Here is a 13,156-nt window from a genome sequence, read left to right as displayed (position 1 = left end):
GATTTTTAAAGGAGGAATTTTAGATATGCTTTCTTATGTGTGTGTATATTACATATAAGTTCACAGCTGAGGTAGAGGTATTCTTGAACAGAAACAATATGTTAATTGAAATCACCAGTGGCTTAGATTAACCTTTTTTAACATTCAGAATTAGTAATGCTGCAGAATTACTTTATGTATGTATACATCAATGAACCAAATAATTATACAATTTACATAAAGTGCATTTTTCCATTTATCTTTCTGTATTTTCCTATTTTCATTACAAGTGCAAGCATAGATAGGTCTTGGCTAGGATATCTGTTTCACTAAAATAAAATACCTGATGAATAAGCTTGCTAAGTATTTTCTCAAAAAGGAACTGTAAAGCTGTCAGTAAGGATTGTACCTTGCCATGAAACATTTCAGAAAGAGAGCCTTATGTATATAACTTCCTAATTAATACTTATTATTATAGCTAAATAATCAATTATTTTTCCTATACATTTAACTGTTAGACATAAATTTAAACCACACATCAAATATTTACCGCTAAATACTACTCCGTAACATTTATACCAGAAGACTGACAAACTACTCAGGTTATAAACAAAACACCCTCATGTAGTATATATGCATGCATATAAGTATGCATATCAGTATGGAAAACACACACTACCACAGAAAAGAATTAGCACATGGGAAGACAGATACCTGGAGACTGTTGACAAAAAAATTTCAGCAGTAAGAAAGTTAAGAGTTGTACAACTGCTCCCAGAATTATTTTCTCTCATTAAAGAGCAAACAGATTGAGGGCAAAGAAAGAATACATGCTGCAACTAGCAGGAAGATATAAGGGGATAAGCCCACATGAAAAGCACTCCTTGTTTCCTTAAAAGTGGCACTGGCAACTTGGAAAACAGACACTGAAAATCTGGAGAGGGCCTGCTGGAGGGCCACCAAGACTACAGGATTGAAGAACCTGACATATGAAGAACGGCTGAAGGAACTGGGCTTGTTCCACTTAGAAAACAGAAGGCTCAGGAGGGTGGGGAGGATCTAATCATGGTCTTCCAACGCCTAATGGGTAGTTTTAGAGAAGATGGAGGTGCCTTCTTCACAAGGATGCACAATGAAAGGACAAGAGGCCACGGGCCACAAGTTGGTTCAAGGAAATGTTTTCTTGACATATGGAAGAGAATTGGTTTTTTTCTTAAGAACAATTAAACAATGGAATAGGTTGCCCAGAGAAGTGGTGGACTTTCCCTCACTGGAAGTATTCAAGTCTTAGCTTAGCATGACAAAGACATGGACAACCTATTCTAGGGTCCTGCTTTCAGCAGAAGGTTGGACCGAGTAATCTCCAGAGGTCCCTTCCAACCTCGACTACCCTCTGATTCTGTATGTGAAACTCTGCAGCTACTGTATTTTACATTAGTACCTGTAACAAACACCGAAATAATTTAGAAAAAGAAAATCACTATATGCACATCTGTTTTGCTTCAACTTTGCACTGTTATAACTCCATTAGTGTCAATGGATTTATATATTTGTGTCTGCTGGTGCAGCCTATTTTTCTCCATTTTTTTTCCAGTTTCTTTACTATGTAAGGTTGACCAGTACGTAAGCGTACTTTGCATATCTGCTAAATCCCAAACTCCTGAATTCTACACAAATAAAGCTGTTTGCTCCACACATGCAGAACGCTATACCACGCAGAACCACACCTCACTTCCACCCTGCCAGAGTCATGTACGTTATTGCTAAGAAATATGCCAACTAGTACTGTTTCTTAAAAAATAAAAATAACACCCCCCCCAACTTTATCAGGAAAAAACAGGTAACACTGAAATCTGTTGCAAAACATTTAAGGATTTTTTTTTAAAGGAAATAAAAGGGAAAGACTTAAATTTTGACATAACAAGCCACCTAAAATTGCTTGTGCTCAGGAATGGATTCAAAAGATCTTCAACAGCAGTCAGAATGCAATGCTTACTGATTTCCAGGTTTATCTAGAAAGCAAAGTACGATGATGCCTATAACCAGATGATAAATATACCTTCTCATCTACTAGAATCAAAACTGCTTGACTCTGGTAGTGTTTCCCAGTTTCTTTAGCACATCATTTCAGAAACAACTGTTAAGTTTACTGCTGAGCTGACTGACTGTTGGGACCATTACATTAAGAGTGCTTAGCAGAAGCTCAAAGAGCTTCTACTGTACAGCCGGAGGCCTTTGATGAAGAAATACACTTAATAAAACGGAACTCTAGAGAAAAGCAGATGTACCAGGCAAGTCTCAACCACCTTGATTTTGGATCAGCTATCACTTTTAAACATAACACCATTAACTTTTCAGCTTCATTAACAAGCTATGATTCCTGCTTTCCAGCCTTTGATAAATGGACTGTCAGCTCCTCCTCAGTAAAAAACTTAAGAGTTACTTCCCTTATTCCACTCCATACTTCTTACAGAACTGACTTTTAAATATAGATCTTCATGAGCTTCATAAGAATATATATATTTCAAATACTTATGAGGACTCCATGAAATCAAATCCACACGGCCCAATTGTTTATTAAGCCATGTAAACATGTACAAATATGCTAGTCCTGTCCTTATGCTAAGGTCCTTATTTTCACCTATACCAGCGCTGATTACATTCTTCCCAAAATACTATTTGTAGACTGTAAGGTAAGATTTTTATACTACAGTGACTACAGCACCTCTGCATAAAAGCTTTCCATCAGTTTACCACCTTTGAGTGCTGGATGCACAATGAGTTACTTTTGGAGATTAGGATACATTCATGTGAAGCTGTACTTTACAGCTATTGCTTCAAAACACCCCAACGCATGTACTGTTTTGGTGGTTTTTTTTTTTTTTAAAAAAAAAAAACACACACCCCCCCCACTCTACTAAGAGCTGTACATACAACTGATTCTTGGACTCAACTTTCAGAGTAGTCCTGAAACTGATTTAACTAGCATTCTTCAAATTTATGAGAGTCTAAATTAAAAAGAAATAGTCATCAGGAACAAAACTCTTTGTCAACAATTTTCAAAGAAAAAAAAAAAAAAACCAGCACTGCAGAATTAAGGTTACACCTTGTTTTAACCCACTCCCCCAACTATTCAGCAAATTTCTTCAGTCATTTCCTCAGTTTGTTTGAATCAGTGTAAGAAGTCAGAGGTGACTGGGAACAGTTTCACACAAGCACAGACATGGGCTTGGAATGTCCCACTTTGCACCTGTGGTTCATACCAGAAGTATGTGTCTGTGGTAGAGCCTGAAGAACTAAACACACTATGGGATATAACTATTTTAAAATTAAGTTAATAAGGGCTTATTGTTTCCTGCTTTAAGGACTTTCACCTACTTCTTTGTTTGAAAACTGCACTTGCTGCACTCAGTTAGCATCCATCCATAAGTAAAAGAGGAGAGTGTCACGATTCTGCTCCTGGTTCAAATCATGTTGCCATGGAAGCAGATGTTGGATTGATGAAAATAGATCAACTGTTCAAAAAAAAATTACTGTTTTAATACTTAAAAAATATTATTAAATGTCATTATTTTAATGTTTACCATTATTTATTATGAAATGCTTAATATTTTATTCTATTTAATTAGCATTTACTTTGCTGATACAATACATATTCCCACCAAAAGTGTAGACAGCAGTAGAGTTAATGTTGTTAATGAAAAAAAAAAAATTATTTTGCATAAATCTGTAAGGGCTGGGTACAGAATGCTTGCAAGAATACCACACACAGTTCTTCATTACATCTGTACTGAGTGATGTCAAATGTCGCCATATAAACATATTTCCATTTGAAGAGTATTAGTATTATTTTTAAAAAGCACTCACATTTTTTGAGAAAAAAAAAAAAATCAGGACACGGCTAATACCTGTGCTTGGCTTTGGCAAGAACAGTGCTTTTTCTGTTTACCTTTGTATCAAACAGGTATATAAATATCCAATTGCGGTCTCAATTATTTAAACCTGATAAAAATATTTAATGACAGCTAAGATTTAAGTAGGTTACCCCATCAACTGAACATGTGAAAGCATACATAGCCTCCTAAAAGAAATTTCTTGTCTTCCTTAACATTTTCACACTGCCTGATGTTGGCAACATTGCATAAACACACCATGAAATTCTCATGTCCACCTGCAGCAAACACCAGAAAGTAAAGCAACACATCTCTATCGTGTGTTTCTGAATCTCAGCAGGTCATCTAAAATGCATTTTTATCAACTCATTCAACAGAATTTTTCGCTACCTTGACACTGATATACTTTAGATGGACCAGGTTTGTCCTAGAGGTTTAAAGTGATGTATTGTGTTTCTGAATTGTTCTTTACAACTGAAATGCACAGTTTAATCATTAGTACAGTAAAGGTGCATAGGAATACTGCCAATGCATGAGATTTGTGCTCCTCTCTCAGTTTAGGGATCTTCCTGTAGATGAAACAATACTTACAGGAGAAATACTCAGTGGTACAGAAGTCCCACAAATTTAATCCAGCACAAACCTACAGCGCTGCCGTGTGTCTTCCACATACAGTTGCTTCTGCCCTGCTCCCTTTCACCAGTGAACTGGGTCAGACAGCTTCTCCCAGATCAATTCCCTAATCTGATTCATCATGCACCAGATAAAAGAGAAGTGCCAGTTTTAACAGATAAGATGGGAATAAATACCCAGGAAACAAAGGCAAAAATAGCCCCATCTCATTAAACTGCCATAAATCCATACTGCTGCTGTTCGTAGTCCCACAGCATTTAGTGATCTTCCCTTCTTTCTACCTTTCGTAATCAATGTTTTAACCTGAAATATGTACAACATAACTACTGAAAAAAAAAAAATCATTTCTGTAACTGAGAACATGTTTAAATGTCAACACAATGGAAACCATCTTCAACAGAAGTGAGAATCATGTTTGTTGTGTTCCTTTTCATATAGTTTTTGAAACAAATTTTTTATATAAAATGTGTTTCACTTTGAAGAACTCTTTTGGACTCCAGAAACTTTATAACTTGTGTTACAAAACTTCCTGCAAGATCGTATGACCTGAGCTATTCTCTGACTCTTAAAAAAAAAAAAAAAACCCAAACAAACAAACAAAAAAACAACACAACCCCACACCAACCACCAAACTCACATCCATGAAGTTGTTAAATATTGTTTAAAATGTACTGAAAGACTGTCCCTCAGGAGACTGCGAAAGTTTTAAATTTCACATTGAACTTTTTGGAATTGTTTATAACCAACAGCATTCCAAAAATCACATGGCTTGTTATGCTGCATAAAAGTACTCTAAGAATTGTATGTTGGTTTTGTGTCTTTGTGTTTTCTCAGACAATAAATAGTTTGTAATAACACAAAAACAGCCACAAAAAAAATTCAAACCAGCATACTTGAAAGTATCAAGCATACTGGATACTTGTGATTAAAACTTTGTTTTAAATATACCTTTTCTGACAAGTACATTATGGGTTGGTTTGGGCTTTTTTTTAACTAAGAACAACAGTTAGAGAAAACTTGACCTTTCTTTAACCAAATGGTTGCCTTTCCTCTCCTCTGGCTCATCCAGCATTAGCCTCCACCTGTCCCTTCATACAATGCAGTTAATTATAGATCAGCAGTCTTCACCAAAGTTACTTCTCAGTATAAGACAACATTTTTGCCTTTCCTTCCCTCAGTAGTAATTTACCTTTTATCTTCAAACTTTCTTCCCTTTATTTTCTTAATCTCCCTTTCCACAGCATTTTCAGATAATTTGAGATACACTGTTAAAAAGGAATTCCAAGAGCTACCTAATTACCATGCTGCAATTCCTGTCATCTAAAGGATTGCGTATAAGCAGAATTTAAATTTAGAGAGAAAAACACTGGTATTCTCCTATGGCTTACCAAGACCCAGAGGTCTGCCTAGAGACCAGGAGGCCTGCTTCACATTAAAACAGATAAGATGGGAATAAATACCTAGGAAGCAAAGGCAAAAATAGTCCCATCTCTTTAAGCTTCCATAAATCCATACTGCTTACACTTAGTCATACAGTTTTCATAGTATGATCTCTCTGGATATGTTGTCCAGTAATAACTACAGCATTACGTTTAAACTGCCAAATTAGTTCACATTAAAATACCTCACTGAGGTTAATGCAAATGTTTACACACAAATAACAGAAGAATACATCAGGCTGTCTGTAGACTCGCAATTCAGTAAACCAGCTGACACTCTGCAAACCTTAAGGCTTGGAAAATGAAACTGAAAGCAACTCATAATTAATTGCATAACCCATAACACCTGTAAAAACAACAAAGTATGTGCTCTTGCTGCACCTCCGTAAGATGATGCAATTTAACAACTACACACAGACAACCCAGACTTTTTGCCACAAGAAAAGTAACCCAATTCCCAAAAGCTAAAATAGCATAATGTTGAAAGTCAAGCCAATGCAATACAAGAAAGCTCCGAAAGGAAGATACATCAGAGCAAAGCCCTACAATCTCATTTATTATACAAGATGCCCATAGTCATCCCTCCTCACCTGAAAAGGAATGACACTCAAGTGTTTACTACATAGAATTGGGAAAAGATGAAACCCAACTGGTGTTACAATCAGTAGTATATGTAGTCATCACACATACTTGTTTCAGATAAGGCTTAGAAGAAACATAGATAAAGATTATGTAGGAGGCCTTTATAAGATATGCTGGGGTCACAAACCAAGTAGAGAAACATCCAGTTCACAAAAATATGGTTATTTTGCTTCTTGAAATAGCACTATTAAATTCTTTAAATAGATGAAGCAGTAATACACAGTACCTTGCGAATGTATGGAAAAGTATGGCAACAACATTCACAGTACATGAAAACACAGAGGAAAAAAAAAAGAAATCAAAAAGCAAGACTTTGGAAACACTTCTTCAGTAGGGAAACCTTCATTTCCTTTTAATATATGGAGGGGGGAAAAAAAAATCTACTTCCTGGTATTATTTCCACTGTTGCTCATGTTATTTGCTAGAAAAACACATGCACTGTTTGAAGGCAGACTTACCTCTACCAATGCCACAGTCAGAATAAGGTCCATTTTTGAGTCTGGAAAAAGGGCATTCACTTGAGGAGACATTCCAATCAGTATGCAATTAGTGACTACTGATATTACACTCATAGTTTCAAAAGCCAACTGAAATAAAACACAAATATATTTATAGTTATGACCATTATCTCTAATTTACCAGTCCCCAAATTGCTCTGGACAATACCTCTCTTCATTAAATCCTCAGAAGGCCCATTATTTTAACTTTTTATTTTCCTTTATCTTTTGAATTCTATGATGTAAGACTTCTTTGGCAAGCAGTTCAGACTTGATCAGCTTTAAGAACAGGCACGCACAAGACCACAACAAGGTTTGCAATACCACAAAGACCATCTGGCAACCCTGAATTTTTCTCTAATTTGATTTCTCTGTGTATGTGTATGCATGTTCTCTGTGAAGAAGTTAAACACTATTCTTCCACAATCCCACAGTACTGTAAAGACCTTGAGAAATTACCTACAGACCATTAACATCCTAGACGTAGGTAACCGCCTACAGATCACCATCTGAAAAATTTAGAATAATCCTAAAGCAAAAAAGTGGACAGGAAAGCAGCCTTATCCCTGTTATCTTCATGACTCATTATCTGAACACATGAAAGATTATGCTCTCATCTACAGTTGTCCTCCTGAATTTAGACTTCTTTCAGGATGAGGGAAAAAATGCAAAACTCCTAGAGGAACCAATAGTCCCAACACTCTGTTTTTGGAGGGTCTGTCTGAATGTTAAGTAACAGGAAAATGTAAGAATGGTTCAGAATGCCTTTCTTAAATCACAACCAGTTACACAAGCTGAAATTTGTTGAAAGAAAGACTTCCACTTAAACGCATGCAACTGAACAAGTCTAAGAAGCTCCTGCCTACAGAGCTCCCACAAAATGCCTGAAAATATTACTACAGCATGACAATCACTTTTGCAATATAATGGTTACTTACTCCAAGGTCCTCTCTGGAATGAGAAAGACTGACATTGAATTGTAGCAATTATCACAATGAATTAGCAGAAGTAGCTTTCTCCTTGACAACAAGCTGGTGACTCAGCTCACCTGATAAAATAATTCCAGTATTCCTTTAACAGAAATCTTTCAGTCAATGCTCTAACTTCCCACATGAAACAGATAACTAAATTTTTAAGTCATTATTTTTAATTCACAAAGCAAATGTATTTCTACTATTGGTTAAAAACCTACACTATAAAAAACCCCCACATGACTGTACCATTAGTGTTATGGTTTTTCAGCCTACTCCCTAGGTTGAAGCAAACTATTCTAGCAAAACCAAATGCTATTAATCTATCTGCAGCTATGCTTGGGACTTATGACCACAACCTCATTTAACTGGTGGTCACACCACTGGTCAATGCAGCTATGTCATCAAGATGTTGGCAGCACAGATTTGGAATAAGAAAATGCATCAGATGTTAAAATGCAATCAGATTACAATTTACACATTTTCATGACTTAATATTAAAAGACTTCTCCTGTAAGTCCACTTCATTAATACCTATGTACATGTCTAATGAACATTGCTTAGAATACTTGGTTTGCATGTTTTTACAGTATGTTTCATTCAAGGTCTCCTGATTTCAGGATGAGAGGAAATGGGCTTAAGCTGCGCCAAGGGAGGTTTAGGTTGGAAATTAGGAAAAATTTCTTTACGGAAAGGGTGGTCAAGAATTGGAACAGGCTGCCCAGAGAGGTGGTGGAGTCACCATCCCTGGAAGTGTTCAAAAAATGGGTAGATGTGGCACTTCGGGACATGGTTTAGTCTAGTCTACCCTTGACTGGTTTAGAGTGGACTTGGTAGTGTAGGTTAATGGTTGGACTGGATGATCTTAAAGGTCTTTTCCAACCTAAACGATTCTATGATTCTATCTCTCCTCTTCCATTTGTTTCATTTGGTACCAACATTTACAACCCCCCTAAATTAAATGATCCACTAGTTTATTGTGCCTTTTCTCTCCATTACATATCATTAGAAAAGCTGTTAAACAAAACTAGAATATGGATCATCCCCTAGAAATTTACTCCAACTACTTCACACTCCTTATCAGGCCACTGCTATTACAGAATGCTAAAGTCTCTGGATGCGACTTAATAGCCTTCTTTCTTTCCAGAAAAAACTCTGGGATTGGAGGAGCTTTACAGGGTTATTTTTAGTCAGAATCAGTTCACTGATGCAGCGTACTTAGCAGGCTCCAAACGAGCTGGTGCTAGCATGATTGCATGGGCAAACAACTGAGGACAGAAAATCCTTAAGCCAGTACTACTAGCATGAAATTCTTTAAACAGACTGCAATGTTCAGGTTGTGCAGAAAGGTCCAGCTCCTGTTCACAGATCCAGGCTATTTTAAAATTAGTCAGCCTGAGTACCAGTAATCACAAGGGCACACAGCCAAGCATGGCTTACGAATGTAAGTACTTACCTATCTTTTTTTTTTTTAAACACTTGCTGAGCTCCATGCTTCTCAGATTGCATCAAATATTACCATTTCTAAAATATGTTGGCTGTAAAGAGTACAGGGCAGTATCTGGCAGCTTTGCTTTGTTGCAGTTGCAACAGGACTGTAATACATATGTATACAAGGACTAAAGGAAGGATTTGCTTTCTTTTCAAAGGCAACTGAAAGACATGTGGTCAAAAACCCTACAAAAAACACCATAGTTGGATAGATAGTATCCTAAAGGCATTGAAGAGAACAAAGTACCTACTAAACTTTAAAAGCATCTGATGGGTCAAACACACAGCTTAAATACATTTGCTGAAATCTCTTTTAAAAGAAATTAATAGAAAAAGAAACACATGAAAATTACCTGCCAAACACCAATATTTGCTGTGGGTTCTGCAAATGGCCGCTTGTAAACTCTACACATCTTTAAGGCATCAGAATATATCTCTGTGATGTTGTTTAACACTGCAAAGACAGCTGCCAGTGGATAAACACATGAGAAAAGACTCACATAGCCAAACTGTAAGAACAACTCCAGGTAATCATCAAAAGTACCCTGAAAAACAGAGCAAAAGTAGTAACAACTTTAACCTACAAAAAAAAAAAAATACATGAAGAAACACAGAATTAACAATACAGTTGTAAACACGCTTCCGCATCCCAAATCAGTTGTTTTGGAATGACTGGTGAAACAACAAAAAAAAAAAAACCATCCAGTTAATTTGGAATTATTCAGTTACTCAAAACCTCTTAGTAAGGGGAGGCCAAGGTTTTTCCTTTTGCTTAATACACTTTCTGCAACAGCCACACTTCCTACCCTTATTACATGAAGTAATTGTATAAACACATTCATCCCAGTCAAGTTCCTGACTATCTCACTGGAACAGTTACAGAAGGAACAGTGGGGGATAGGGAAACAGCATCATGCATTTCAACTGGCAGAACATTCTCCTAAGAGCATTGTGATAAGAAAAGTCCTAGTATTTCAGACTATCCATGAAAGACCTAACCAGAAAGGTAGGCTGGTAGATGAGCAACTCTTCTGGTACTTCTGCTTGTTTAATTCAAAATGGGTAAGTCAGAATTAGTGGCCCACTTAAAGGCTGAAATGACAGAATGTAGCACTGACATCTGAAAAGAACAATTAACACAAACAAAAAGCCCTATTTTGGCAAATGAGCAACACATCTATCACCTGATCTTTAAACTAAGAACGTGGGTACTTAAATACTGATTAAATATTCACATGTAGGTTATTATGCATATTTGCATATTAGTTTTGTAGTATTAATAATAGTTTTCTATGACTGCAGCAGTTATTTATGGAAGTGAAGAACAAAACCAACTCATTTTTAAAGAAAAGGTGCTCAGTGAACAAAGGATGGTGAAATACCGTGAAGAAGATAAACTGGGATGTAGCTATATCATATTTGCCCAGACCCACACATTTCCCTCTCACTCAAAAATGAGATATTAAGAATAAAGACTTGACAGTAACTGAGATTATTACAAGAACCATGTAAAATTGGTTTTGGCTCCATACATCAGACACATGGCTCTCCAATCTTTTTTGCTGGTTATAGCTGCTAAACTGACCACCTAGTGCTTTTTTCCTAGCTAACAGAGAGAGGTATTAGAAGCCTGCAAGCTCAGAAATCAACATGGCGTGGTCATTAGCTGCATTTGCCCCTTGAGCTCATTTTTAAGTTGCATAGTATAGCTGGGTCTGACAAACTGATCTGCAGGCCAGACCCTGAGGAGCTACCTAACTTTTAAAACCACTGAGATTTTTCCACAGAAATGTTTTGTACGAACTCAGAATTTTAGTAAGGTGGGATGTTTGTGCTGGATCACTCACTAGAGTAGCAGTCACATATCTGTCCCTGCTATCACTTTCTCAGACAACTGTTGCAGGCAGGGAGCAATGCTTCCCTTTGTGCTCCTCCTTCTGGTAACTGCACAATATTCCCACTACTTCCTCACACCTTTCTTCTCACTTCCTTGTCCAGTACCTATTGACTTTTAGAACAGCAGAGTATGAAAAGGAGTGTTTCTTTTTCTCCTGCTCCATTTATGACACTTTGTGCAGGAAGAGAGCAGTCTGATAGGATGTTAAAGAATTTCAAAGTGTGCCATTGTCAGCCACAAGAGCAGCACATAAACTATGGCATCAAGGAAACAGAATCAAAGAAATTCAGGGAGAAAATTAGAGGAGAGAAGCAGAAATTTAAAAAAAAAAATGACTGCAGGATGTTTTTACATCTTAAAATGGGTTAAAGGCTGGAGATTTGAAAAGTGAGAGAGAAAGAGGACAAACAAAAAAGAGAATTAGATGTTAAAGAGTAAATGAAGGAAGGAAAAGAAAAGAGCCTGAAACGCAGAATTCTGTCAAGACTCCTGCTAAACTCCTCAGTTACTAAACATAGTCAAATGCTTCCCCCTTGTGACAGATTTAATTTTAGAAATACTCTTGCCTGCTGACAGCTCACTGAGTGCAAACAAATCAGTGGTCTAATATTGTGTATTCAGAAGCACAGCACAAATAAAATCTTTAGACTGAAAATAAAATTAAGGCCTTGAGTACACAGTACGTTGAACTGAAACTGAGACTAGCAGTGGATACCTCCAAGGTAAAGTCATAACTCTACAATTGACCCGTTGGGTCTCGATGGAAAATTATTCAGGGCAGAATGGTACAACAGCTGCAGATACATTTGATCCAGCTCTGCCAAGAAGCACTGGGCAATGTGACTCGAAGACACCACACTGGCTTTGTATGCGGCAGCTGAGAAGCGGAACTCAGCTCAGGTCTTAGAGGTAGAGCTTATTTGGTAAGGCACATCAACACCTGATGCCAATACACAGCTTTTGGAGCTGTGCTGGTCTACTTGCAGACACCACGCTGGACTGTGCTGATTTACCAGTTCAGACAAACACTAACTCAGAGACTTCTACTGTATTCTCTATTGTAACATAGCCATGCTCTCTAAATTTATCTCTCCTCATATAAAATGTGGGAAATACCAACCTTCCCAGAGGAATGCAAAGATTAACATTTGCACAGTTTTTCAGTTGCAAAGGTAGGATGTCTTTTTCCTCTTCCCACTTCATGGAACTTTATGCAGGAAGAGAGGAATCTGATACGGTATTGATATCAAATTTCAAACTGCTATTCGCTAACTTTTACATAAAAGGTACACTATCTACATAAAATTCTTATTCTGTAAAAGTATAAATCACACAGTATTAAGCCTCTTATGACTATGCTTGCGGCATCTGATCAAGCAAGTGGTCAGCCAGTCTGTAAGGCCTTAACATACATACTAATGTCTACTTTGCCAATTCCTTTGGAACTGCAAGTAATGAATTGCACAAAGTCCATAAAATACAATTAAAAATTGCATGGGGTAGGAGGTGGGCAGGAACAGAGCTAGGAAGACAGAGAATGCCAAAGCTGTAGTTTCAAGAAGCAAGAGCTTCCAGCAGTGGTACTGGTTTGAAGAGCTGGTCTCTTCTGCCCTCTCCATTTCTGGCCCCACCCAGACAAGGGGGCACTCTCTCAGGCTACAGTTCAATTGCCAGTTTAAACTAGTATCACTGCAAAACCAAATGGAAACAGAAA

At 37.1% G+C, this 13,156-nt stretch overlaps 1 protein-coding gene across 1 annotated transcript in view; it reads right to left on the bottom strand.

Moving 5' to 3' along the window:
• ANO10 (anoctamin 10) overlaps positions 1–13,156 on the bottom strand; it is an 84,705-nt gene that overhangs the window by 56,431 nt on the left and 15,118 nt on the right. The window contains 2 exon segments of the mRNA XM_075705003.1: positions 7,045–7,173; positions 9,899–10,090. Of these exon segments, the coding sequence (XP_075561118.1) occupies positions 7,045–7,173; positions 9,899–10,090 (321 nt within the window).

The sequence above is a fragment of the Pelecanus crispus genome, chromosome 2, assembly GCF_030463565.1.
Source record: "Pelecanus crispus isolate bPelCri1 chromosome 2, bPelCri1.pri, whole genome shotgun sequence".
Lineage (NCBI taxonomy): Eukaryota > Metazoa > Chordata > Aves > Pelecaniformes > Pelecanidae > Pelecanus > Pelecanus crispus.
Note: the sequence above shows the minus strand (reverse complement) of the source record. Positions and strands in the feature narration are given on the sequence as shown.